This window comes from Pollicipes pollicipes, unplaced genomic scaffold (genome assembly GCF_011947565.3).
Source record: "Pollicipes pollicipes isolate AB1234 unplaced genomic scaffold, Ppol_2.1 Scaffold_6043;HRSCAF=7167_pilon_pilon_pilon, whole genome shotgun sequence".
NCBI lineage: Eukaryota > Metazoa > Arthropoda > Thecostraca > Pollicipedomorpha > Pollicipedidae > Pollicipes > Pollicipes pollicipes.
Window position 1 is genome coordinate 31,410 of NW_023596803.1, and position 26,081 is coordinate 57,490.

Sequence of the window (26,081 nt, forward strand, 5' to 3'; positions counted from 1 at the left end):
CATCGCATCCGTGAAACCGGCCGTTATCACTACGCCTATTTTGGGGGAGAAGGTAGACGATATAACACCATATTGCCGCCGGCATCGCATCCGTGAAACCGGCCGTTATCACTCAGCTTTTTTAATGATGTCGATGGTTCATGGTGACATACGCGGGGATTTGGTCAAACGCAAGTCTAAACGCGTTGTCCACTTTGCTGTTGACACGATGCGCATGCGTGACTACCCACTAGCAATGCCTTAAAATGGTTTTCATAAGGCATAAAACGGTGTAAAATGGCTCAGCTAAAATACATGCTATGAAATCGTTCGACTCCTGGCATCTTCTGACCCGTGTTAATCATCCAAAACAGTTGCAAAAATGACATAAGATGCAAATTTGGTACAGCACAATGCCATGCATGTACATGATATGGAAACATGAATGATCGTCCTTGCCACGGATCTCCATATCATCAAGTCCTCAATGCGTTAATTGATCTCATTCCCACCGCACGCCATCCTAACTCCTTTCTTCCGACTTGTCTGCACAAAATTCCAACAGTCAAACAGAAAATGTTCTCATTTCTATGACCCAGGTGCCATGTCATCGAGTACGGCAATGCGGCGTAGTGCACTCATAGTCAACATCGGCCAACTTATCAGGCCGCCCTGCGATGTGGATATGGTACAGTCAGCTCACAGTCGGCCGTGCGGTCAGCCAACAGTCGACTGCACGTTCAGCCCACAGTCGGCTGTACAATCAGCCCACAGTCGACTCTACAGCCAGCCCACAGCCGGCTGTACAGTCAGCCAACTGTCGACCGCACAGACAGCTCACAATCGGCAACGCAGTGGGCTCACAGTTGGATGTACCGTTAAGTAACGGTCGTGCGTACCGTCGACCCGCGGTCGCGGACAGTACCGCGAGCTCAAAGGCGGGCTCAGCTCACAGTCGAGTGTACTGTAGGCCGCCCCCGTCCAGGGTAATTAAATCGCCGCCGCTGCCGCGCCGCTCCTCGTCTCGCCTGGCGCGGCCGTGCTCCGACGGCTCGCTGCCCAGCCGGCGCCGGCCGAGCCCGGCCGAGCCGCGCCGCGCCGCCTCGCGCAGCGCGCCGACCACCGTGCCGTGCCGCGCCTCGTCCGGCGCCGTCTGCGAGGCGCGCAGCAGCAGGCGCGCGTCCATGTCCTGCGCCATGTGCACCTGGTCTCGCGCGCTCAGCACGGGGTTGGGCAGCTGCGCGTCCTGCGTGACGTGACGGCGGTAGCTGAAGCGACGCTGCGCGGGCGGCGCCAGCGCCGGGCTGCCGCTGGCCGCGTCCGACACGGACAGCGAGGAGCTGGCGGTCAGCCGCTGGCTGCTCTGGCCCATGTTGGTCACGTCGTTGTAGTTCTGCATGGCGTCCATCATGACCAACCTGCTGAACGTCTCCATGATCTTGGGATCGCGCGCGCGGTTGTGGTGTCCGCGCGTCAAGCACGGGAGCAGGTACTGGTGGTTGAACTGTTTGAAACGGTGGCGCACGTTGTACGTCAAGGGGTGGCCGACGATGTTCTCGACGCCAGCCTTCAGGTGGTCCAGCGTCCGCTCGTGGATTCGCTCGTTCATTGTTAGCTTCCGCTTGTTCGCGCGCTCGACGCCCAGCCGCTTCACCAGAGGCTTGATGGTCATGCCCTGCACGAACACGGTGAAGTACACGACGGAGATGGTGGTGGTGAGGAACATCTGCTGTTCCTTCACCAAGTGCGGATCGATGAGCATGACGAGGGCGAAGGCGACGGCCCCGCGCAGGCCGCCGTACGCCATCACGAACACGTCAACGGCGGCGATCGGACGCAGACGCAAACGGTTGGCAAAGGCGGTCAACACGACTACACTTATCGAACGGAAGACAACACAGAAGAGGATGGTGGCCAGTACAAAGGCCAGGTTCCAGTCGTGGTGGTTATGCACGGTGGCCACTCCCAGCAACATGAAGATTGCCGTTTCCGAGCAAGAGGCCAGCATCTTCATCATGTACTTGATCGTAGTGTGCGACTTAGTGGATACGTTCGTAATGACATAGTTCTTCATCGTCAGACCGCAGAAAGTAATGGACAGAATGCCGGAAAGATGGAAGATCTCGGCGTTCAGGTACGCCAAGAACGGCATGGTGAACACAAAGATGGGCTCCATTACACGAGCCTTGTCCGTGAAGCGAGTGAGGAAGGCGGTAACAAAACCCCACACCACCCCGATGAACGTGCCGCCTACAGCCGCCGAGGCGAACTTGACGAACCCCTTGCCGATGTCCGTCATCCGGAAGGCGCTGTGACCGAGAATCATGTACTCCTCGAACATATGGTACAGGCCGACCGTGACGGCGTCGTTCAGCAGGCTCTCGCCGAACACGACGATGTATAGCACATCATTCACCTGGATCTCCTCGAAAACAGCGAGCACGGCCACCGGGTCCACGGCAGAGATGAGCGCCGAAAACAGCAGGATGTCCAGCAGCGACGTCTCCACGCCGTACACACCCGTCATGCCCACCAGGTACAGGCCGCCGGCGATCGCGAACGTGCTGAAGATAGTGCCGACCACGGCCATCAGCAGGATCGTGCCCAGGTTGTCGAAGAAGAGCCGATTGGGCATGAAGTAGCCAGCGTCGAGGATGATGGGCGGCAACATGTAGAGGAAGAACGTGTCCGGGTCCAAGTGATGCGAAGCCTCGATGTCGCCCAGGCACACGTACAGCAGTGCGCCGACCCCGATGCCGAGTCCGATGAGCAGGCACGACTCCGGCACCATCCGCGACATGTGAGGCACACTGTGAAACGCCATCTTAGCCAGGCCGGCGATCAGGATCCAGCAGCCGATCACGAACGGCGCCTGCACATGCTCAAAGTCCACCTTGCCCACCTCGAAGTAGCGCACGTGTGTGTAGTGCCGATTCGGGTCGTACGGACCGAACAGCGGGTCGTGGTACTCGAGCGTGGCGTTGGGCGGCGGCGGCGGCGGCGGCGGCGGCGGCCCGCCGGCCACCGCTCCGCCACCCGTGCCGTTGCCGTTCGCCGCTCGCTCGGCGGGGTCGGCCGGCGGCGCGGCGTCCACCAGCACCAGCGGCACCAGCAGCAGGAGCGCGTGCGACCACCGGCGACGCGCGAACATGGCTGCCGACCGCCGCCGCCGACGAGGGCGCCCCCTGACGGCCTGGCGACGGTGGCGCCGCTCGGCCGCCGGATGTCGGCGGCGACCGCTGGCGGATGCGCCTCATTCCCGCCCAATGCTGCCCAGAATCGCGACGTAATGGTACTCAATGCGAGCGCGCTCGGCGCGGGCGGACGCCGCCGGCTCATTTTCGCGGGTCCGTGCGCCTTGGCGGGGCACTGAACCCCACTTCCGAGAGCGGCACCAAGGAGGTCTGAAGCGGCAGAGGCCTTCTCGGGAGCTAGCTGTCCGCCAGTGCGAGGAAACACCACCCTTCGTTTGTCGAGTTCATGGCTGTTGCTAAGGCCGGGATACAAAGGGCTATTTACCTGCCCTCTCCGCTCGAAGTGAGGCGAATGATGACGAATGCAACATATCTGTCTTTGAACTATGCAGGCCGCGTTCCAAAAACGTTATACCATTGTGCAACGGGCTTAAGCGCATTTAGTTGGCTGTCATTTTGACCAACAAGGGCCACTAGTAAAATTAAATCTATTGCCTTAACTCTCAAACAAGTATGCTTCAAATCGTGCACTATTACGTACAATCCGTCATTGTTATCTCGGGTGCATGCCAAAAATATCACGGCAACCTTTTGATCCGATGCTGAACATCCCAGCTCGATGACGTCTTTCGTGCACTTAGCACAGGCATACTAAGGTAGCAACGGCATGCAGCTGGAACATCACGGATTGCCACAAACTTTTCGTTTACCACGCTGGGACCGTTTCGAGCAAAACATACAGATGTTTGTATATAAATATATATATATATATATATATATATATATATATATATATATATACATATATATGCTTATATATATATTCCAGACATGTTGACGTTTTTTACTGTGGTAGTCTGATAGGACCTGCAGTGATCTATTGCTTGAATGTAAGAAACACATGTACCCGACCACCTTTTCCCTGACGCTAAGGCATCTAAGCATTTCTTACAGGGTATTCAGGTTTCTTCTTTTGCGTATGTGTTGGGGTGAATCGTTGTCAAATTGAGTTTTAGCGTCAGCAAAGGATTAAAAAAACAACGCACATTTTCTTGTCAAACCAATCAAAGGGCAAACCCAGGAATCATTTGATCCAAAAATGAAGAAGAAAGCATTTGGTGAGTGAAGCATAACTATTTCTTACTAAAAAGTATGGGCAGTCAACAAACTTATTTTCACACTCAGTCACCTTGCTACCTACGCTTTTTGTTTGGAATAGATTCAACAGGTTTTCGGCCTAGAAAAGTTGCATGCGGGACTGGACGTTGTAAGCAGCGCAATACCAGGCGTACCGAACTCCTCCCTGTGGCCTGCTTACATGCTATCCAAACAAGCGTTTTATTCGTTTCGAAGCTGCACTGATTACGTGCTGTTGTGCGTCACGCTCCGATGGCCACGCAGCGCGAATATTTCTTTTTCCGCTTGCGTGTCAACAGACGCAGCGCGCTTCACGAACTTGGCGATCACACGCGATCACGCGCTTGGCGACCACAGCCGATCATATAACCCGCCCAACGAAAACAAGCGTATACGGAGCAGGGTCGTTACACTCGCACGCATCCCAATGCGTACAAACAGTATACTGCACGCACTGCCTATGTCCGTCCGCCGGTCAGAGACCCAGACCTGCTGCGGCTCTGACAAACAGGAAGCTCTCGTTGTCGGGTTTATTGGCACGTCCTTGACCCCGTCATCCTGTGAACCACATTTGGCGCTAGGTGGGCTCATTGGGATCACAACCATGAGCTGCCGAAGGCTGTGGTCTCCCACCCACATACAACGCAGGTCTCATCAGACTGATTTGCGCGTTGTGGGACCTTCAGGCGCCATGTTTACACATGCACACTTCTACGAAGATGCTCACCGAATCGGGATTACTTGTACGTGTACGCGCCGCGTATATGGGGGGGGGGGGGGGGCACGTGAATGCCAGGAGTAATAATAAAAACGGCGAGTCACAGGAGTCGTGTCCACAGAGTCCGACACACGCATGATATAGGGTCATCGATTTACGCAGAGCTTGATGGGCGCACGCGCCTTCATTGCGTGCAGGAAAACACAGGCAACAGCGCTGCCTGCTCCCGCGCCACAGTCCGCTCTGAGTCAGCGGGCGCTGCCGAGGTAGCCCAGCGCGCAGCGGGGCCGATCGGCGCCGTCTGCTGCACGGTGCCGGCCGCGGACGAGCGTCCCTGCGCTGCTGGCGGACGTGCCGCGGCCAGCGCCACGGGGCCGAGGCGGCGCTGAGGAGTGTCCGGGAGGCAGGCCGGTGTAAGCCGACCCGGCGCCGGCACGTGACGAGCTGCTGGCACGAGGAGGGCAGAGGTGGGACGGGGAGGGCGGACGCGGGCACTGCCGAGTCGCCGGCGCCGCTCTGTGCACCCGAGGCGGCATGGAGACAGGCGGCGCCACTTTGGTGATGCTGCTTTATTAACGTACGTGCTTTGCATCGAAGTTTCGGGCGAACATGCTTGCTGTCAAAGCGGTCAGGCTTCAGGCAGCGTTGATAGCTTTAGTGCTATTTCAATGAATATGTGATTATCGTGCTGTTATAAATCACAACAACACATGTAATATTAGCAAACTGTTTGAACAGTAAGATGCACATTTGAACACATCATAACAATCATGATGATACATTTCAATAAATATGTGATCATGTTATTCTGTATCACATAACATGTCATAATAATAACATACACATAATACTAGCAAACTGAGCACTGAGATGCACATATGAATGCATCATTCAAACATTTAGCCAAATCGACGTTTGGCACATGTATTTATACCGTGAAAGATTCTGTGAAATTATATAACGTTTAAATCAAGCTGGAAATTCAGTCAAGTCCTGAGCCGTGTAGCCAACTGCCAAAGGTGCGTGCAGCTGCCACAGCCCTCTCCCACAACCGATCCAGGGAACATGTCCCTATCTGACGCCCGGAGCTGCCTGATGCTGACAGTGCTCACTGCCATGAGCTCCAGGCCGCATTGCAGGCACTGTTTGGTACCGGGACAGCTGAGAGGCAATAAGAAGGCGAATCGAGACCACGGGTTAAGGCTCAGCGAGGCGCAATATCCGGCACCCCGTCAGGTGTTAAGCCTGGCAGGCGGCCGTGCCATGCACGGTAGCCAATGAAATTAGCTCACATTTGGTTCGGTGCGACCACCGCCAGATTGGGCAGCGTCACGTCGTCATGGGTTGGGCCGTGCTTGGGATCCATGCACGAACCAGCTGATTAGCGTCATCACACTAACGCTGCCAGAATGAAGGGAAGCGAGGGGAGCATGCGGGTAATCGCTAATCAGGCAGGGTTACCAAGCTGGACAATTAAGCACCACCATTACCGGAGAAGGGGACCAGGCACGTAACGCGGCTCGCGGACAAGAGAGGTGAATAACACTTCTCCCGAACAAAGGAGATGAATAACACTGCTCCCGGTCAAGAGAGGTGAATAACACCGCTCTCGAACAGGAGAGGCGAATAACGCTGCTCCCGGTCAAGAGAGGTGAATAACGCTGCTCCCGGTCAAGAGAGGTGAATAACGCTGCTCCCGGTCAAGAGAAGTGAATAACGCTGCTCCCGGTCAATAGAGGTGAATAACGCTGCTCCCGGTCAAGAGAGGTGAAAAACTTTGTTCCTAGACAGGAGAGGTGAATAACGCTGCTCCCGGTCAGGAGAGGTGAATAACGCTGCTCCCGGTCAGGAGAGGTGAATAACGCTGCTCCCGGTCAAGAGAGGTGAATAACGTTGTTCCTAGACAGGAGCGGTGACTAACGCTGCTCCCGGACAGGAGAGGTGATAACGCTGCTCCCGGTGATGAGGAGAGGTAAACAACACAAACTGCTTCAGGAGATGACAGGAGGCGAACAACCTTGCTCCCGGAAAGGATCAAAAGCAGCAACACTGCTCCCGGAGAATACGGGAGAGGAACAGCACTGTACCCGACCCAGAAAAGAGAGGTGGGAAACAAACATCCCTTCCAAAGGATGGAGAATACTAGAAACTTTAGAGGAGGTAAAGTGCATACAATACCCATGTGACCAATTGATTTCGCCATCGGGGAACCTGACACTCTTTGAAAAACACTAGTAACCATACAAAAGACTTCGGCTAGCCTACCGTGAAATCATCGCTGTGCCTTTAGGTAAAACTTAATTTTGACCTTAAAACATGCATTTCGAAGCAGCCGCAAAATCCAAGGATAAAAATGCTGATCAGCCACGACCGTGGCTTGCGGTATACTGCATAAAATCCGCATCTGCATACTACATCCTCCGGTAGCGTTCGCATACTATTCACCCTTTTTAATCAACGTGCTTTCCATGTAATTCTACCGTAGTCATAGTCACAAACTGCAGATTGCATGGAATGCCGTACGCGCAGCGGGTGCGGAGTGGGCGGCGGCGCAAAGCGTTCTCCGCCAACGCCACCTACTTCACCGGCTCCGATAGTGCTGCCACCTTGTAGCGAATTCCATAAACACTGAATACAGGGCTTGCCGGTAGTTTGGAGTTTATGGGATGGTGAGACATATTTGGCGATCGCCGATGCCCTTTTGATACTTATTTTCCCCATAAAAATATCAAAAATGCTCTGGCGCAGTGAATTAACAAATAAGGCACGTTAGACGAGAACAGCAAGTATGTGTCTTTGCAGGTATCTCCGTAATGAATGATATATGTCACGTCATTTTTGGAAGACTCATACAAAGCAGTTCTCTTCATCTACAGTGTATTATCCAACACTTCTGATATACAATACCCAAGACACGCATAGAAACTCTGCTACATAGTACCTGCCTTCACAAGCTCTCTGCCACTAACACGGCGATAAGCGCTCTACCACAGCGAGAGGTTCCCCACCACTGCCCCTGACCCCTGCGCCGTCTCGGTCGCAGGCCCCTGGCCTCTGCACCGTCTCAGTCGCAGCGCTGACAGCCTCTACCACGCCGTCAGACCGCACCACCTCCGACCACGTCCGAGTGGCGTCTGACCCAGGCCTGCAGGCGGCGCACCCCGGCCACCAGTACGGGGCAGTGACGCTCGATGAACGCCTCGTCTACCGGCCGTCCGTCGGCGACCGCCTCCAGCGCCGCCGCACCGTCGAAGCAGACGAAGCAGAAACGCGTCACTAGGGCCGAGTCGGGCATCAGGAAACACGAACTGGCCATCAACTGCAAGGTGGAGCAGAAGGTCAGGTGAAGCAGGAGGTCGGGGTGAAGAAGAAGGTCGGGTAGAACAGAAGGCCGGGGTTGCATGGTGCTTTTATGTCGGTGACACGGCCTGAGTCTGTGACAATGGGTTTCGGTGACGGCTACACCACTAGTGAGCAACACTAAATGCCCGGCATTTGTCCCAATGACACGCCTTTTGCATGATTATAAACAATGCTTTACCTTGCGCGCCCAAAATGCAAGCGAGGAAAAAGGGATAAAAATGCACGAGTCCTACGACTTTGAAAAAGAAAACTAAGGAAACCCAAGCGTGATAAGAAACGTGAAATGTGAACGCATCATGTGTTAGTCTTTTCAATGCTGCTGTCCAGAGGTGATGCTTTTTGAAAATCCTCGCCAGGAACATTGGGGGCTGTGGTCCATTACTGCTACATAATACACCCAACAGGCAAGGAAAGTTGCGCTCATGTTTAGATATATACCGCCCAAATTCCCAAAATATGTGGCCGTTGACACGTGAAAGAAAAGCTACCTGCGCTCCGCTTCAACTCATCATGCAAATGTGTTGAAAAAGACGACGATGGATCAAAACAAAGGACGCGCTATAACGCCCAGCCTGATTTCATGAATAAGTTTGACCACGGCCTGCAATGCAAACCGTTCTCCTGGCGCCCTCTACACACGGAGATCAAGCAGCTTACTCCTGGCGCCCTCTACACACGGAGATCAAGCAGCTTACTCCTGGCGCCCCCTACACACGGAGACGAAGTAGCTCACTCCTGGCGCGCTCCACACACAGAGGCGAAATATCTTACTCCTGGCGCCCTCTACACGCGGAGGCGAAGTAGCTCACTCCTGGCGCCCCCTACACACGGAGGCGAAGTAGCTCACTCCTGGCGCCCTCTACACACGGAGGCGAGGTAGCTCACTCCTGGCGCCCTCTACACACGGAGGCGAAGTAGCTCACTTCTGGCGCCCTCTACACACGGAGGCGAAGTAGCTCACTCCTGGCGCCCTCTACACACGGAGGCGAAGTAGCTCACTCCTGGCGCCCTCTACACGCGGAGGCGAAGTAGCTCACTCCTGGCGCCCTCTACACACGGAGGTGAAGCAGCTGACTCACAGCGACATCTGCCTCCTCGAGCATGGCGTCCACCATCTGCTGGCCGGTGAAGAGGCCGCGGGCCGCTAGCCCGGCTCGGCACACCTCGAAGTCAGGCATGAAGTAGTAGCCCGCCTGACTTGGCGTGCCTTTGACACCGACGAGCGCCAGCTCTCTGCGGAACCGCAAACGTAAGACAGCGGTCGGTACGAGCGAACTCGTCAAACGCTGCGCTCATGCGAGCTGGCATCTTCCGACGCCTTTGCTAGTCTGTCGCCCACCAGCATGCATCTAGGCAATGAACGCCGAGGTTACTGTAATGCATGATGCGTCTTGGATGACAACGCCTCACGATCACCACACGCCTAGCCTTCCCTCGTTGGGTGCGTTACCTGCAGCGGCCAGCTGACCATTCCGTGACAATCGCAACCCAACACCACGCCAAGCCAGCCGCACGTGCGCACCTGGCGCAGAAGGAGCCGACGGCTTCCAGGAGGCGGGCGCAGTCAGTAGCGTATCGTCGCAGCTCGGGGGCCTGCTCCGGCTGCAGGGCGGCGGCCAGCGCGTACTGGACGGGCGCCGCCGCGCAGCTGAACGTGTTGGAGCCGGCCGAGCGGACGGCGGCCAGCAGCGGCTGCAGGCCGGGCGGGTAGTGGGCGTAGCCGAGGCGCCAGCCGCCGGCGCTCAGCCACTTGCTGAAGCCCGACATCAGGATCGTGCCCTCGGGGTACACCTGGCGGCAGAGGCGCGCGGTTACCAGGTGAGGCAGGGGTCGATGCACACTGCTGACTTGATTGGATCCATCGGAGGCCACTTGCGCTGAGACGTGGGAACGACTAGGTGTTGGGTAAAATCTAGTCGATCTGTAACATGCAGTGGTGTTCCGCCACGCGACACAGCAAGGTTACACAGCGACACATCCGAGCTTTTCCGCTGCCTCGTACTGCTTACGTAAGCGCATGCGCCTGGGTGGAGAGCCCGGCGTGGCAAGTGTAGCAGTGGTCAGTTCAGCTCGCCTTGAGGTTAGCGTCGTTCCAAGAATATTCTACTGAAAGCGGTCGTGCCTGCAGCGATGCCACACCAGCGTTTCTTCTTTTCATCGCCCGTGGACGCGTGAGCAGCACATTTCAAAACCAGTCTGGTTCGCTTCCGACTTGTGAATGGAACGTGCTAATATGCGTGACTCGCCGAGCCGTGACCCTGGGCGACGTATGCCACGTGGGCTTAAGGCGCGGCAGATGGTAGCTGGGCCCAGAAGAGGGATCAATGATCTTCAAATGGTCCCATCGTGACTCCGTCTCCGCAGGAATGTGACTGAGTGCAGCAGAGCCGACGGGCGTTTGGCCGAGGTTGTCATTAGATATTTGTGAAAACTAGTGGGAGATCGTATAATTACAAAGATTTGCACTGGCATGAATCCCAACACGTAATCAAACATTCTTCTTAAAACATGCGTTCATATTAAAGAATTAAAAAGTCTTGTTCAGATAAAGGTATATCTAGGGACCGAATTAAATCAGATTTTTTATGCTGTGTCTTGCTTGCTAACAACATGGTGCCATACAAAGGAAATGTACTCAAGCGGGAGGGGCTTACTGCACCTTATGCATCTTTGACAGAGTAGCGCTTTCTTTTGTAAGGACATTACACGAAACATGCTCAATGCGATGCATGCTTCATTAACGAAGTCACCAACCGTAGTATGATCTGGAACGCTCCACTGGAAATGTGACTTTGAAATTCTGATCCCAATGATATCAGTCCTGTTTGTCACATGCGACCGGAGGGATGCACACACCGGGGTTAAACGACCAATGGTGTGACTTACAATCCTGGAAAAAAGCTACACGGCTCTGTTTATTACAACTGGCCGTCAAGGTGCACATCCCGCGAGCAGATGCCCCTCAGTCGGAACGCGAACACCGAAGACGGACCCCGGGCCGCTGAACAGAGGACGACCTGCGGGCCCGACCGACCGGTGGTCAGGCAGGCAAGGTCCGAGGCCGCCGAACAGAGGACGACCTGCGGGCCCGACCGACCGGTGGTCAGGCAGGCAAGGTCCGAGTCGGCGCCGAACAGGGGATGACCTGCGGGTCCGACCGACCGGTGGTCAGGCAGGCAAGGTCCCAGTCGGCCGCCGAACAGGGGATAACCTGCGGGTCCGACCGACCGGTGGTCAGGCAGGCAAGGTCCGGGTCGGCCGTGTCGTCTGTGACGTCAGACGGACCTTGGCCATGCTGACGTGGCCGCCGCCGAAGGTGAGTCGGCCGTAGATCTCGTCGCAGAGCACGATCACGCCATGGCGCCTGCAGGCCGTGCTGAAATCGAACAGAGCCACCATGCTGACAGCTGGACAGCAGGGCAGCTCGGGAACACATCGCGTCCGACTTAGGGGTCGGCAAAAGGGTCATTGTTGCATCGAAAGTTCGCAATTGAGCCTGATCAGGATTTGGACCAACGTTTGAACAGATTGTCAGTCGGCCGGTTATTTTACCAGGCGATCGACATTCGCCAGTGGCCAAAAACGGATCTATATAGCAGGGCACACAAAGGGTACATACCCCTCCCTTTTAGGTCCCGTATAGCCTGAAGGGCCCTTTGTGACCGACGATCCAGAACACGATCGGATGGCCCGAAGAGCCTGAGAGACGGGGCCGTAGGTCGCGCTTTAGGGATCCGCGGCCCGTAAGACCGGAGTTCCTTGGAACTAAGCTATGAAGGATCCCCATAAGTAAGTCGGAATGCCTTTTGTAACAACTGGAGACCCCTGTGATAATGCGAGCCTAAGGCCTCCAACACCGAACACTCAGCTCCGTATTGGTCTGAGCCTTGGGGGCCTACTTCCCAAGCAAGGATAAGGCTTAGGCCAGCAATTTGCTTTGCTCAGAACCTCTGACACAATGAGAGAATTCGCTGTGTCGGTCAAGGGCCCACAGTGTCTAACGGGAGGTCCTGTGTCGACAAGGGGCCCCGAGTCGGTCGGGGACACATTTGCTGAACAAGGACAGGGACGGGACTCCGAATGGTAGAAGGCCTCCTGCGTTGGTCGGGGCCCTTTGACAATGGAGGGAGATGTGAGAGCTTGCGATGCGAGATCTCAATGAGACAATGGAAGCGCTCTTTTTCTGTCCGAGGCCCTACGCGGAACCATTTCAGCCAGAAACCCGATCAGCGAAACTGGAATCCCTCTGCTAAAATATTGGAGCCATTTTCCCCGTAAGGGATCCTTTTGTGTCAAGCGGGGCTCCCTGGGCGATCCAAGGCAAACTGCCCCGATCAGAGGATCTCCCGCGTCAGGGAGAGGACCGATGTAGCGTATGCCACTCCAATGGCATCCGAATGGGCAGCGTTTGTTCAGTTATTGGATTTTAAGGGCGCGTCAACGGCAATGGCCGTTTGCGTCCGACGTCCGGCGTTGCAGTTCCCATAGGCTGCGTGGCATCAATCCCGAGGCCAACAGCAGGCGGTAATAAAAAAGGGAACGAAAGCGACCACGTTTCAAAAGAAGAATTGCTTAAACGCTTTATAAAATCAACTTCTACGTTTGGAGGGTAGTCCGAGCTGTAAATCTCACTTGAGTGGTTTTCGGATTGGTAATTGGGAGTGTAGTCCGAGCGATTTACGGCTCGGACTACACTCCCAATGTAACAGCTGATTTCATAAAGAGTACAAACATTCTTTTTTGAAACGTGATCGTTTTCGTTCACCCGACGACCACCGCCCGCTGCTGGCCTCAGAACCGACGACACGCAGCATATTGAGACTGCGGCGTCGGACGTCGGAGTATTTGCTTATGAAGTTTCGGGAGCGCGCATGCTCAAAACTATATTACATAGTTTTTCACTAATAGAATAAAAGGTGTGGAAAGTCACATGGTGGACATGGGTTCGCGACGTCAATGCAGAGTCTAACACCATTACCATCTACAATATACGTTCAATCCACTAGATCTTCAATACTCTGCAGATCCCCGAAAATCTCCGGCAAAGCCACTGATTTTTATTGTTTCAAAATAAATCACTGAGCCGTTGATAAATAAATTGGACCGGTGGCTTCTTTGATATTGTCATTTATTGCCTGATTAATTCATTTCATTGCCTTTTAAATAAATACGTAATTGCATCTTTCGGTCGCTTCTGGCCTTTGTTTCATCTTAAGAGCTTTAACAAATAAGCCGAAGAAAATCGAGCCTGTCAAAATCAAGTGCGTCAAGTCCAGCAACTTTTATAGAGAGGAATTTTCACCAGCAGAAGGCCATCCGTCATTCCTGATGCCCCCTGCTTATCAAGACTACGGCTGTGCCCGTGATAGCAGAGGAACCTTAAGTTCCACATACTCAAATTTACGTTGGAACAGAAACTGTACACATTTGCATGATTTGGAAGACTTCCTCGGACTTCATGAACAATATGGGAGTATTCTCTGAAGGCTGTTTGAAGAGGATCACGACAATCTTAAACTTTCCACGCAACATTGGACAGGAGGCGATACGAAAACAGCAGGAGACGCGGATAAAATATACAACACCAGCGTGAACGGACCATTTTAACCGTTTCCTCCAGTTTAACTGACGACAGCGACCATTCCATTTTGCAGGTGCTGCAGGTTCCAAAACGATTCGATTCGTCGTGGTCTGCTCACACCGGCCATTGAGTTACGGACGCCAGACACACACACACGTGGCCCTGTGATACGCCCGGGGCTACGTGTCGCCTATCTGCCGTCCATCTGACCATGTAATAACTTTACTGACTGCTTCATACTTTGCAATAGCTATCGCGGCTGTGGACAGGATAGGCTTGCTTTCTTCCGCCATTTCCCGTCCAGCCACGCTGGGCGTGCTTTTAGAGAAGAGGAGCCGGTGCATTCCAGCTGAATGCTTGGATGCCCAGCGCATAACTTATGTTTTGCCATAGCTGTCGTCGAGTACCAGGGGTTTGTGGGTTGCATCTCTTTGTACACGCAACTATTTACGATGATTTAAGCTGCCACTGAAACCTTAGATACGACTTACATTACGACGTACAGGTCGTCGTGGATTCCAACCTGAACACCCTCGAGCACGTCCATGGTGTTCAAATTGTAGAGCACACGCACATTCTTCCAGATGACGTCACTTGCTTTTGACGCGTGCCAGATGGGCATGAAAACAGTATAAAAAACAACATAGGCCTCGTCAGGCTCGTCTCACGCAGACGACACTCCCACGGTCGAGTCGAATCGTCATCGATCAAGGTCATGACCTTCTCGGAACGTGAGGTGGATAGTGACACGCCGTGCAGGGACACTATCTGGGTAGGGTGTTTACTGGAGACTTACGAGGCGTGACGGAATGCGGGTTTCCCTATCGACGTTCCACACAAAGATGTTTGGTGATCGCTACGACAGGCGTAAAATTATCGGTAACCGCTAGACAACGTATCAAAGTCGCCGTTGATCATCCATAAAAGAATATGACTTCCCACACCGCAAGAGCATCAGCATCACTCAGGGACGGAACTACATCTTTGGCATTGAGGATGGAAAGGGAACCGGCAGGTAGTGGCATGATTCGGAATATGGGGGGGGGGGGGGGGGAGGGGCGAGGATATGAATTTCACGGTCCAGGTGAGAGGCAACTATGGAAGCCATGCTCCCTTCCTCACGCCCATCCCAGAGGAATCCCGCCAGCTTTCCCTTGGACCAAAGTCCTTACACTTTTTACGCTTTGCAGGTACTTTATGTTTAAGTTTTTACAGGCACTTTAGTTTAAAACATCCGTAGTGCAAAACATAAAAAACTGGTTCCCAAGCCATCACTAAACGATCCCCAGCATAAGAACGCCCCCGAATCAAAATCAGCGCCCCTTCACGCCGACGAGGACTCTGCTGGCCGGATGGGCCCCTGTGATTCGATTTGGCACCCTCTTTATGAAATCCTGACTACGCAACTCTGCACGGGTGGTGTCGAATGCGCTACAAAAAGCTGGACTTTCACACTGGAAAAAGGGGTATGAATTTCGTCGAGCTTTTTGCTGAAAGGAGTCTTGTTATCAAATGGACAGTATTCGAATACCATTTCCCATATATATATATATATATATATATATATATATATATATATATACATTCTATATTTTTGAAGTCCAACAATGCGTGAAAAAACAAAAGCATTCTATCGATAAAGATATGTGTCTGCAAGCTGATCGGGAGGCAGAAGTGGAGCTTAAAAGTAGCGGCGACCGTGTAAAACGTCCATCGCATGAACAGGAGGCAGCTGTCGATCGCGCAGAAATAGCATGCATATTTTCGGAATTTCAACGAAGAAAAAGCAAGCGTGGATCCCTTGGGGCGAACTTCTCACTGATAGCGAGGCTTGTCATCCATTATCCAGCCCTCAAACGAGGTGGTCAACGTCTGAGATCGCGATACGCGACAAAATCACAAATATTGCGCTACAAAACGTAGCAAATGCTACAATAATCAAACATAAAGCGGAGATAGAATTAGGACAGTATTGATACGATCAAAAGCTAAAAATGAAGGCATTTACCTACTCTCCGCAGCAAAGGCAAGCAAGGTCTTCCATCTCAGTGCAAAAAATGTGACCACGGTTTAACTTACACCGAGGTTCTCGTTGGGAGGGAGGCTTATCATGTGATGCCCCCCCCCCTCTTTCTTGTACTACTTTAGAGTTCCACGTTTAATGCCTAGAAATCATAATGGCAATAAAAATGTTTTGGATAACGAGGAGTGATTTATGACAAAAGATGTACAGCGTATCTGCTCCAATCGCTTTGAACGCTATCGGTGATCTCGTCAATCGAGTGATCAGAACTATAGGATGGCTTTTCCCCACTCTTAAGGTACAGGGCGCCGGAACTTCTCAGCACCAACACCCTTCCATGTTACAAGAAGTTTGGAACCCCACCAAGCATAAGCTCCGAGAACATTTGAGGCGCATAAACTTAATGAGTATCAAAAAGGCCTAAATAAAGTTGAAGAGGCTGAAACGATCACAGGCTTCACAACGTAAAAGGGCACAAAATCGCCCGGGTCCAAAACAAAAAACTTATTAACAAACGCAAATTGTTGCTGGTATGGTCCAAAATCCATCATTCGCTCACACAGGCCCGGACAACCTGAAAGCATTCGCGCCCAAAGTCATAAGACATTCTGGTAGCTCAACGGGCTGGCGAAGTTCCGAGACGTTTAAGGTGGCCAGGCAGTGGTTAGAGGATCTCTGAGACGTCACGGGGCCCAGAGCGGTCTTAGATTCACCCAAGGACAGACAAGGGGCCCGGTGTATGCCCGGGAGACTCAAGGAGCAGGGACCGCGAGGTTCACATTGACGCCTTAACATTACGAAAACAGATGACTCTGCTGCCGGTACTGCCACCTAGCTGTATGGAAGTAAATGCTAAACCCGGGCAAGCGTCGAAACGACCGTTGTAAGCGCAGTTATGTGGTAAAATAGCTACATTATCGCACCATTAACACATTCATGGTATCATAGCATCTTGCCATTTACAAATTATAGTCAAATCTAGCTTAAATTTATCCCATTTCCGATGTAGCTTTAAACTTTTTTCTTCTATATTTGCATCTTCTTCGTACCTTAATTTGTAGGCACAAGCAATGATTAAGATGATTAATGATTTAGATGCCTGCAACAGTTTGAAACCTTTAAAAAATTATTTGAATGCAGGACACAGCCATCTTCCTCTATGTTTGACAGGTCCTGAGCAATGTATCTCCGATTAACACGCGCTCAGGTGGGGGTCCAGTTGACCCCTCGAGGGTTTTTCCGGAATGGATTCCGAACGGCGTGGTGCAGCCACGCCAAATTTTGAATAGCTGTGGATAATTGAATGGTGAATCGTATGATATAAAAAATAAGCGTACCTTATAAGATCGCTGACCTATGGCAGGTCAAAATCAAGCCAAGGATTCAGCGAAGTCAATTTCTAGGGAATCGTTGAATCTGGTGGAACAGCGGAGCTTTAGACGACGCTATACATCTCTGAGATACTTTCTTAGGTAACACAATAATCAAATGAACAATTACATTGACCTAGGGTCAGGCATGAAGGTTACACCAACGTCGAAACCAAGCTGTTTTATTTCCCTAGGGCCCGTTACATGGGATAGCTTCTGGTGCTCATTCCGAATCTGTTGATAACAGGAGCCACACTGGACATCTTCCATGGATTTCTTAAAGGTCAAAATCAATCACTGACCTGAAATGACCCAGGCCAACATTTCGTTTTTGGGAACATACTGCCTAGCGTGATCTTTGTTGCCTATTCAAGTGCAAAACTCGAAGCGGTCTTAGATAATTTTGGTCACCATGACCTTCGAAAGGTCAAACAAAGTCACTAACCTTAAATAATAATGTGATCTTTTGCTTAAACCAGGCAGCTAGGTTCTGGAAACACTTTGGAGACCACCCTGGAGTTTAACCTTGTTTGACCCTATTTGACTCGAAGATCATGACCTAGTAACCTCAAAACTTGACCTAAGTGAGATCACGTAAAAGCTTATACACCCTGTGGATTTAGTATCTCTAGCTTTCTCCTTAGTTCCTGAGATCTCAGGGTATCAAATTGACCCTCCTGAATTCGAAGGAGGTCGTACTGCTCGATTTGCTGGCAGATTACAGTCTTTGCAGACGAGACGATAACCCCCAATTGCTGATTTCAGGGCAGCTGATGAGATGACGCCCAACTTTAAATTCGGAAATATTTCAAGAAACTTGATTCTGCTATTTTCCATGTGGTTTGCTGTAATTACTTGGAGTGATGTAGGCATTTGAGTTGTAGCCTTGCTGTCCGCCTACTTAGCAAGGCTTCGAGAAAATCAGCTGGTCAGCGTTGGAGCACAAGCGGAGATTTGCGTGTTTTCGGAGGCCTTGTGTTCGTGCTGCTTGCACCTAACGCCACATGCAAGGCTCATATCAACCAAAACGAAGGTCCTAGAGGAATGAAAAACGACAAAAGTCTATCTTTTCTATATCGCCCTCTGACACCCAATAGTTGGACGCGGCGTTGCTGTGCCAAACTTTTCATAGCTGCAGAGAACTGAATAGCGCGTTTTTGGTGTAAAAAATTAGATGCACCTTGTAAGGTCGCTGACCAATGGCAGGTCAACGTCAGGCCATGGCAGTCAGTGGATGGCATTTCTAGGAAATCGTTCAAGGTGATGCCACAACGGATTGTTAGACCAAGCCATACATACCTGAGATAGTTTTTTGTGAATAAACCAGTCGAATTTAGACGTAAAACCATTCCATCGATCTAGGAGCATGCATGAAAATCACAACAAAATCAAAACTGACGTGCTGTTTTACTTGGGAGCTTGGTTTTATAGGGAAGTTTCTAGTGCTCATTTATAATTTATTAATGACAAGAAGCGCAACAGATATGCTCCATGGACTTTTTGAAAGTCAAAGTATGTCACTAACATAAAATGAACCAGATCAACATTTGTTTTTAGGAGCATACCGCCTAATCTAACCACTAACGCTTATTCGAATGACAAAATAGGAGCAATCTCGTTGGTATTTGGTCACTCGACCTACTAAAGATCAAAAAGGTCACTGAACTCATTAAAATTTTGCTTAGAACAAACATCTAGCTCCACAGCGGTTGCATGGGGGGGGGGGGAGGGGTCTGGGGACACTTGAAACGCCAATCTAAAGTCTGACCTTGTTTGACCTTATTCAACGCCAAAGTCATAAGCTAGAAACTCCAAATTTCGACGCCACTGAGTTCATGTACAGGCCAATCTACCCTGTAAATTTGATGCCTCTAGCTATCTTAGCTTTTTGAGATCTCAGGGGGTGAAATTGATCCCCGAGAGAAAGGTATTCAACCGGCCACCCGGGTGCGTGTTACGCTCTTTGCTCAGAAGAGAATGAGTGTCTGTCGTCGACCTGAAAGCTTGTGCATTGTGTACTAGGCCCTTCTCTATTCTTGACTTAGAGCTTCGTCGATTGGTAGTGGGGATGACGAATGTGTTTCATCTGCCACCACAGGAGCATCCGATCGTATGCTGCTGCGAATGCAAACTATTTAGGATTGACTGTTTACCTTTTCCTAGGTGAAGTTGTTCCATCTGATGACATTAGAAGTGTCGATGAACGCATTTGACCCACAGGCAAATAACGTGGACTACAGTCCACGTGATTTCCATGTAGGTCAAATGTAAACTTTCAGGAATGCCCTGGAGTGAGTCACACATTCGTGACAGCGGCCAGATGTGTATTTGGGATCACCCTGCTTTTACGAAAATACACACCTTTTATGAAATAAAACATTTATGCGTCCTATTTCAAACGTATTTGATTAAAACAAATGACATATACTGCCAAATAACATTTTTTAAAGATTTAGTCCAACCCATTTGAATCGGTGAATTTCTGGGATCAGAGCTCGCGCTCAGCAGTGCTTGTTATGTGAACCCTGACCCATACCACCCGATCGTGAAATATCATGTCAACGGCAGAATTGGGTGCCGAAAGTTTAACGTGCCTCAACACTCGGCTCGGTCCGTCCTGCCTTCTGACGCTACCTGACCTTTAGCGCGGCCGCTGCCACCGGTCGCAGGCCATGCCTGTCAAGGCCAAACAGCGAGCGCCTAACTCAACTGAAACCCACCCCGCCACTGGTGGGTGGATCGGAAGGCAGACGCTCTGACCAACTGAGCTACCGGGACGCACAATGACTCCAACCAGCCCTAATTAGGTAAAGTTCTGATAAGAATTCATGCCGCATCAGGCCTGGTAAATTTTATGGACAACAATTCACTATTCGTGTCAATTGTTGAATACACACCGACAACACCGGGGTACATATGCGCTCGTTGGGGATGTCTTGTTGCAGCCCAGAGTAAACGTTAAGCTCCACATGTGACATCAGCACATCTTACGTGTATCAGAACGGGACCAGCAGAAGTCATGCGTTAAAACATGTTTTTTCAACCAAAAATGGCGCTACACCTCGCCTTGAAGAGCTTGGGGACATCCTCCATTTTGCGCTGTTCGTGCCAATGAGATCGTGTGACCGCATAGGCTATAGGCCGGAGCTGCTCTGGGCCCAGACCCATGAACGAAGAATTACTAACTGGAAGTGTTACTCCACATTCACCCGAAGTGGGCCTGGGACCGTCTATCAGGCCGCAGCACCCAATTACGTCGCAAGACTAGCGCTTGACACAGACTGCCCGACAAGAAAATCAGAGCGAGCACGGTAAATGTTTAGTGAAGCTTACCTCAGTGCAGCCAGCTCTTGCTCCGTGTACACCGTTCCCGCTGGGAACGAAGCGTTTGTTTCAATAGTAATGGTCACGGTGAGGAGGGGCTGGTTTTCGACAAACAGACATCGCAGTGGTAGCTACCTCCATGACAAACAGACATCGCAGTGGGATCTGCCTCCGTGACAAACAGACATCGCAGTGGGAGCTGCCTCCATGACAAACAGACATCGCAGTGGGAGCTGCCTCCATGACAAACAGACATCGCAGTGAGAGCTGCCTCCATGACAAACAGACATCGCAGTGGGAGCTGCCTCCATGACAAACAGACATCGCAGTGGGAGCTGCCTCCATGACAAACAAACATCGCAGTGAGAGCTGCCTCCATGGCAAACAGACATCGCAGTGGGAGCTGCCTCCATGACAAACAGACATCGCAGTGGGAGCTGCGTCCATGACAAAATCTGGTCTCATTTAGGCTTGGCACACTGAATGGCGGAGGTTCTTAACACCTTTGGAAAACTCCGGAAATCGGTGCGAACAGGCCGTAGTTCAAAATGCATGTGTTGCGTCGCATACCAGTCCAAACATCTACGAAGATCTACCATGCGACATTGTAAAGGGGTCCGTCCATAATTAACCTTACGCAATTGAAATGCAAATACCGTTTATTACGTCACCCATTTCCACGCCATTTTGTAGCTCCCTTTAATTAAGCACTGGTTATGCTAGGTGAAATCAACTCCCCGCCCTAGTTATGTCGTGCTCAGCATAACATCCCAAAAAAGGTGACGCCCCAAATTGACCTAGAAGTGCGAAAACAAAACATATGGTGTGCTGCTCATCATGACAAGAAGCCTACGGCATCCTGCGTAAACGGTCATAAATTACCTTTAAACTTCTTAGCACAAAGTTTACAACCACACCTGAGCGTGACGTTACGCTGTATATACCCTCCGTAACCCTGGTTACGCCTATGCTTCCTTTCACTCCACCGGCTTTTTGCGGAACGTAACTTATGAACTGCCACTTTTTATAAAAAAGGAGCCGGGGGCACGTCGCACAATCTTTTTTTTTTGAGCGCCAGCGACTGCAGTAGCCACATAAGCGCTCGCGGACCATTTCACAACCAAGATTCGAACCCGGGCCCCATCTTAGGAGCCAAAGGTATTAACCACTCGGCAATTACACCCGTGTATGAACGGCCCCGAACTGAGCCCGCAACTGCTGTTGGTAGACTTGGCGTTTTGCTGGGCGGCGCTCTCCTACTCACTGGGATTTCCTGGGTTGGTGAGCACGAGCATTCTGTGCGGCTTCAGCTTCCGTGAGCTGAACAGGTTATCCAGATCCGCTGGCGTCAGCTTGTAATGGCTCTCAGCGTGCGTACGCAGAATAGTTGCCTGATGTCCCGCTAGGCGGCTCTGCGGCTCATACGTGGTCCAGGCCGGTGCCACAAGTAAAATGTCTGTGGGTGGCAAGCAGTCGGTAACAAGGATTTTCCGAATAATCCGACGAGTCATGAGGAACGCCGCCAGACAGCCAGAGGCAATACTAGGAAGCAGACAAAGGGCGGAGGATGAGTAGGTCATCGTGCGGGTCGATCAAATTCGTCTTAATGCTGTGCAGGGGGTAAATTGCTATTCAATATTCACGTGCTGGCTCAGAACGGATTTCCAACCGGAAATCGCAGACTGGACCGCAAACCATCGTGGAATGCCGTTCTGAGGTTTCAGCTCCCGCACCCGTAAGGCCTAGTTGCGAGGCTTTTATGACGATCGCGCAGATACCTCAGTTGACTGTTCTGTGTAACCCATAGCATACCACGGCGAAGCAAAAACCGCTGTCTCCAAATGCGCACTATTGCATCGCAATTATGCTAAGCAGTAACGGGCATCATATGCACCTCATTCGAAATGAGCTTATGTCTTGAGACACGTGGCCGTAATGGATGTGTAAACAAACAATGCCACGGGCGACTGACCTCCACTGAAGACGTTCATGGTGAGATAAATCAGCTCCTTGGAGCCGGGACCCACCAAAACTCTGGCGGGGTCCAGGTCAATATCATCACATCTCTTGTGCAGGCCACAGATGGCTTGCCGCAGCTCTGGAATGCCTGAAAATGCGTACGCTTGATGTTTGCTTGCGAGTACCATAAAAATGAGTGCTGACAGCTATGCGTGTCCTATTTCTCTCAACTGTCTCAGATAGATGGGCATGTTCGGGCCCGGCTTGGATGCGTTGATCTGGCAGGACATCCGCAGGCGGCCCACGCCCTCTGCTCACCACCCACCAACAGATACGCCGATAGCAGATAACAGATTCCCTCACCACTCACGGGGAGGCAGTGCTGCTTAGTCATCCCCCCCCCCCTAGCCACAGGGCAGCCGGCATGCCTTGCCCTCCCGCTCACCGGCCACCGGTAGGTAAGCGTGCTCGGCGGCGTGTTCTCTCAGAGCGGTGACGGCGCAGGTCGGCACAGGGAACGGCGCCTGGCCGAACGCGAAGTGGCTGATGTCGCGCCCACTCCGCTGCAGCTGCTTCACCTGCCGATCAGAGGCACACACTCAGCTGCAGCTGCTTCACCGACCGACCAGAGACACATACTCACCTGCAGCTGCTTCACCGACCGACCAGAAACACGCACTCAGCTGCGGCTGCTTCACCTGCCGATCAGAGACACACACTCAGCTGCAGCTGCTTCACCTGCCGACTAGAAGCACGCACTCAGCTGCGGCTGCTTTACCGACCGACCAGGGACACACACTCAGCTGCAGCTGCTTCACCGATCTACCAGAGATACACACTCTACTGCAGCCGCTCAACCTGCCGACCAGAAACACGCACTCAGCTGCGGCTGCTTCACCCGCGGACCAGAGACGCACTTTCAGCTGCATTCAGCAGGAAGGCGATCTGGAGGAAGGCGGTCACGTGTGGTCTAGAGGCAACTGGCCATGCGTGGTATAGAGACAGGCGGTCTCATGTGGTCTAGAGGGAGGTGGCCACATGAGGTCTAGATGGATGCTGTCGCATGTGGTCTAGAAGCAGCCGATTGCGTGGGGTTTAGAGACAGGCGGTCAAGTGTGGTCTGAAGGTACGTAGTCGCATGTGGTCTAGGGGCACGTGGCCGCCCGTGGTCTAGAGGCAGGTGATCATCTCCGGCCTACAGGCGGGTGGTGACGTGTAGACATCAGGTGAGTGGCCACCTGCTCGGTGGCCTCTGCAGACGGCCGCCTCTGACCCACAGACGGGCAGTCGCATGTAAACCACACATGCCTAGGGTGCCTGGCCTACCTGGAACTGAACTGAACTGGACTGGACTGGGCTGGGCTGGGCTGGATTAGAATGGACTGAACTGCATTTGGCTGACCTGAACTGGGCTGGGCTGGGCTGAGTTGAACTGGATTACAATGGACTGAACCGCATTTGGCTGAACTGAACTGGGTTGGGCTGGGCTGAGTTGAACTGGATTAGAATGGACCGAACTGTATTTGGCTGAACTGAACTGGGCTGGGCTGGGCTGGGCTGGGCTGGGCTGGGCTGGGCTGGGCTGGGCTGGGCTGGGCTGCGCTGGGGTGCGCTGGGCTCGGCTGGACTGGACTGGACAGGACCGGGCTAGGCTGGGCTGGGTTTGGCTGGGCTGGACTGGACAGGACTGGGCTGGGCTGGACTGGATTGGACAGGACTGGACCGGACTGGACTAACTTCTCCGAATCGTCGGAGCTAAGTGAATGGGAAATGCTGTCAATTTTATTTTATTATTCAGTGCAGATCACAAGATAAAAGATAACAGATACAAGTACCCATCGCTAGCTTCCCAACCTCGAGCGACATGTATAACTGACGTGGTGAGAACAATGAACGTAGCTTGCGAACAGTGCGCAAGTAAATACAGTGCTCATGGTGTGTTCAATGCGTGCACATGAATCCAAGCAAGTCCAAGGTGTCAACAACTGGTCACCATGGCACTTAGGACGAGCCGACAGCCCGGGCACCACGATATCCGCGTCGCACACGCGGCCTGCACTCCCTTGACCATCCACTCCACCAGTCCCACCGCGCCTCGGTCAGCTCACCTTCTCGTTGAAGGCGAGGTTGGACGCGCCGCGGTCGCTGCGCACCTGCTCCCTCACCAGAGACTCGTCCCACTGCGACATGGTGGCGGGCGTCGGGTGCGTCGTCGGCGGCGCGGGACCGGCTACTGGCGTCGATTTAGACCTCGTCGGAGGGGCGCCGCCGCCGTGGAGACTGCGCAGACGCATCTGCTCCTGGCACCACCGACCGGCCATCACTCACTCGCTCACACAGACGGCCGCAGGACAACAATGACGGCACCGGCTGGCGCCCGATGCGCAAGGATGAAGTCTTAATAAATAGAGAGCAGGCAGCGGTGTTGCGTAACGAAGTGAGCGGAATGCCATGCCACTCCCGAGTGCCATGCTGTCATGCACACTTATTCACCCCGCACCAGTGCTCCTAACATAAGCTAACGTGCTCCGATGGTCATGCCAAACTAGCATTTCCCTTTCAGCAAGAAAGACAACAGTGCAAAGCAGGTGTGTCTTTAAGTATCGCACCTTCAGTCAGCTGATTGTTTCCCCGGGAAAAGTACTCCCGACATGTCAGATTCCATGATGACCGTCGTGAGCGCGCCGCCGGCCCTCGATACACCCGCCTTCACCCCCTCGCCTTCCGGGCGCCCCTCCGGGTTCTTCTTCCCGGCGCCTCCTTCGGGCGCTCCCTCCAGGCGCCCCCTCCAGTTGCCTCTTCCAGGCGCCTCCTCCGGGTGCTTCCTCCGGACGTCCCTTCTGAGCGCTCCTTCCGGTCGCGCGCTCCCGGTGCCCCTTCGGAATGCTTCTTCCGAGCGCCCCTTTCGGGCGCGCGCTCCAGGTGCCCCTTCGGGATGCCCCTTCTGAGAGCTCCATCCGGGCACTCCCTTCCGAGCGTTCCTTCCGGTGCGCGCTCCGGGTGCCCCTTCGGGATGCACCTTCCGAGCGCTCCATCCGGTTGCTCCCTCTGGATGAGCCCTCGGCAACCCGCCTGGTCAAAATCAAATCCCTCACCATCTCGCGGAGGTAAGGGGCCGTATAAATATAAATTCGTATAAATTACGTTACACGTGGGTTATGGGGAGGGAAGGGAAGAAGATGGCGCGTGAGCAAAAATAACAAGGGGTAGAACAGCGTGACAATACTCTCAGATGAGGTTGAAAATCATTCCAAAATTCCTCACAAACAAATTTTACACTCTTAGAGACGGATACCGTGTGCCACCTCACCACACCTCTAGCTCAATAACGGGAGATAAGGTTTTTTCAATTTTGATTTTTTTGGAAATTTGATCCGAACACTTTGAGTGGATGGATTTCTAGGATCGGCGCTCAAGCTAAGCAGTGCTTGTT

At 52.6% G+C, this 26,081-nt stretch overlaps 1 protein-coding gene across 1 annotated transcript; it reads right to left on the minus strand.

Moving 5' to 3' along the window:
* Positions 1-759: 759 nt before the first annotated feature.
* On the minus strand, positions 760-24,919 carry LOC119104177 (sodium/hydrogen exchanger 1-like). Its single transcript, XM_037227855.1, has 12 exons — positions 24,757-24,919; positions 23,094-23,226; positions 22,662-22,796; positions 21,954-22,145; positions 20,699-20,738; positions 11,677-11,767; positions 10,079-10,182; positions 9,471-9,624; positions 8,168-8,347; positions 1,325-2,947; positions 1,146-1,258; positions 760-796 (listed from the first exon to the last, which is right to left on the minus strand). The coding sequence occupies exons 1-12, from the start codon at positions 24,835-24,837 to the stop codon at positions 760-762; spliced, it is 2,883 nt and encodes a 960-aa protein (XP_037083750.1). The 5' UTR covers positions 24,838-24,919.
* Positions 24,920-26,081: the final 1,162 nt, after the last annotated feature.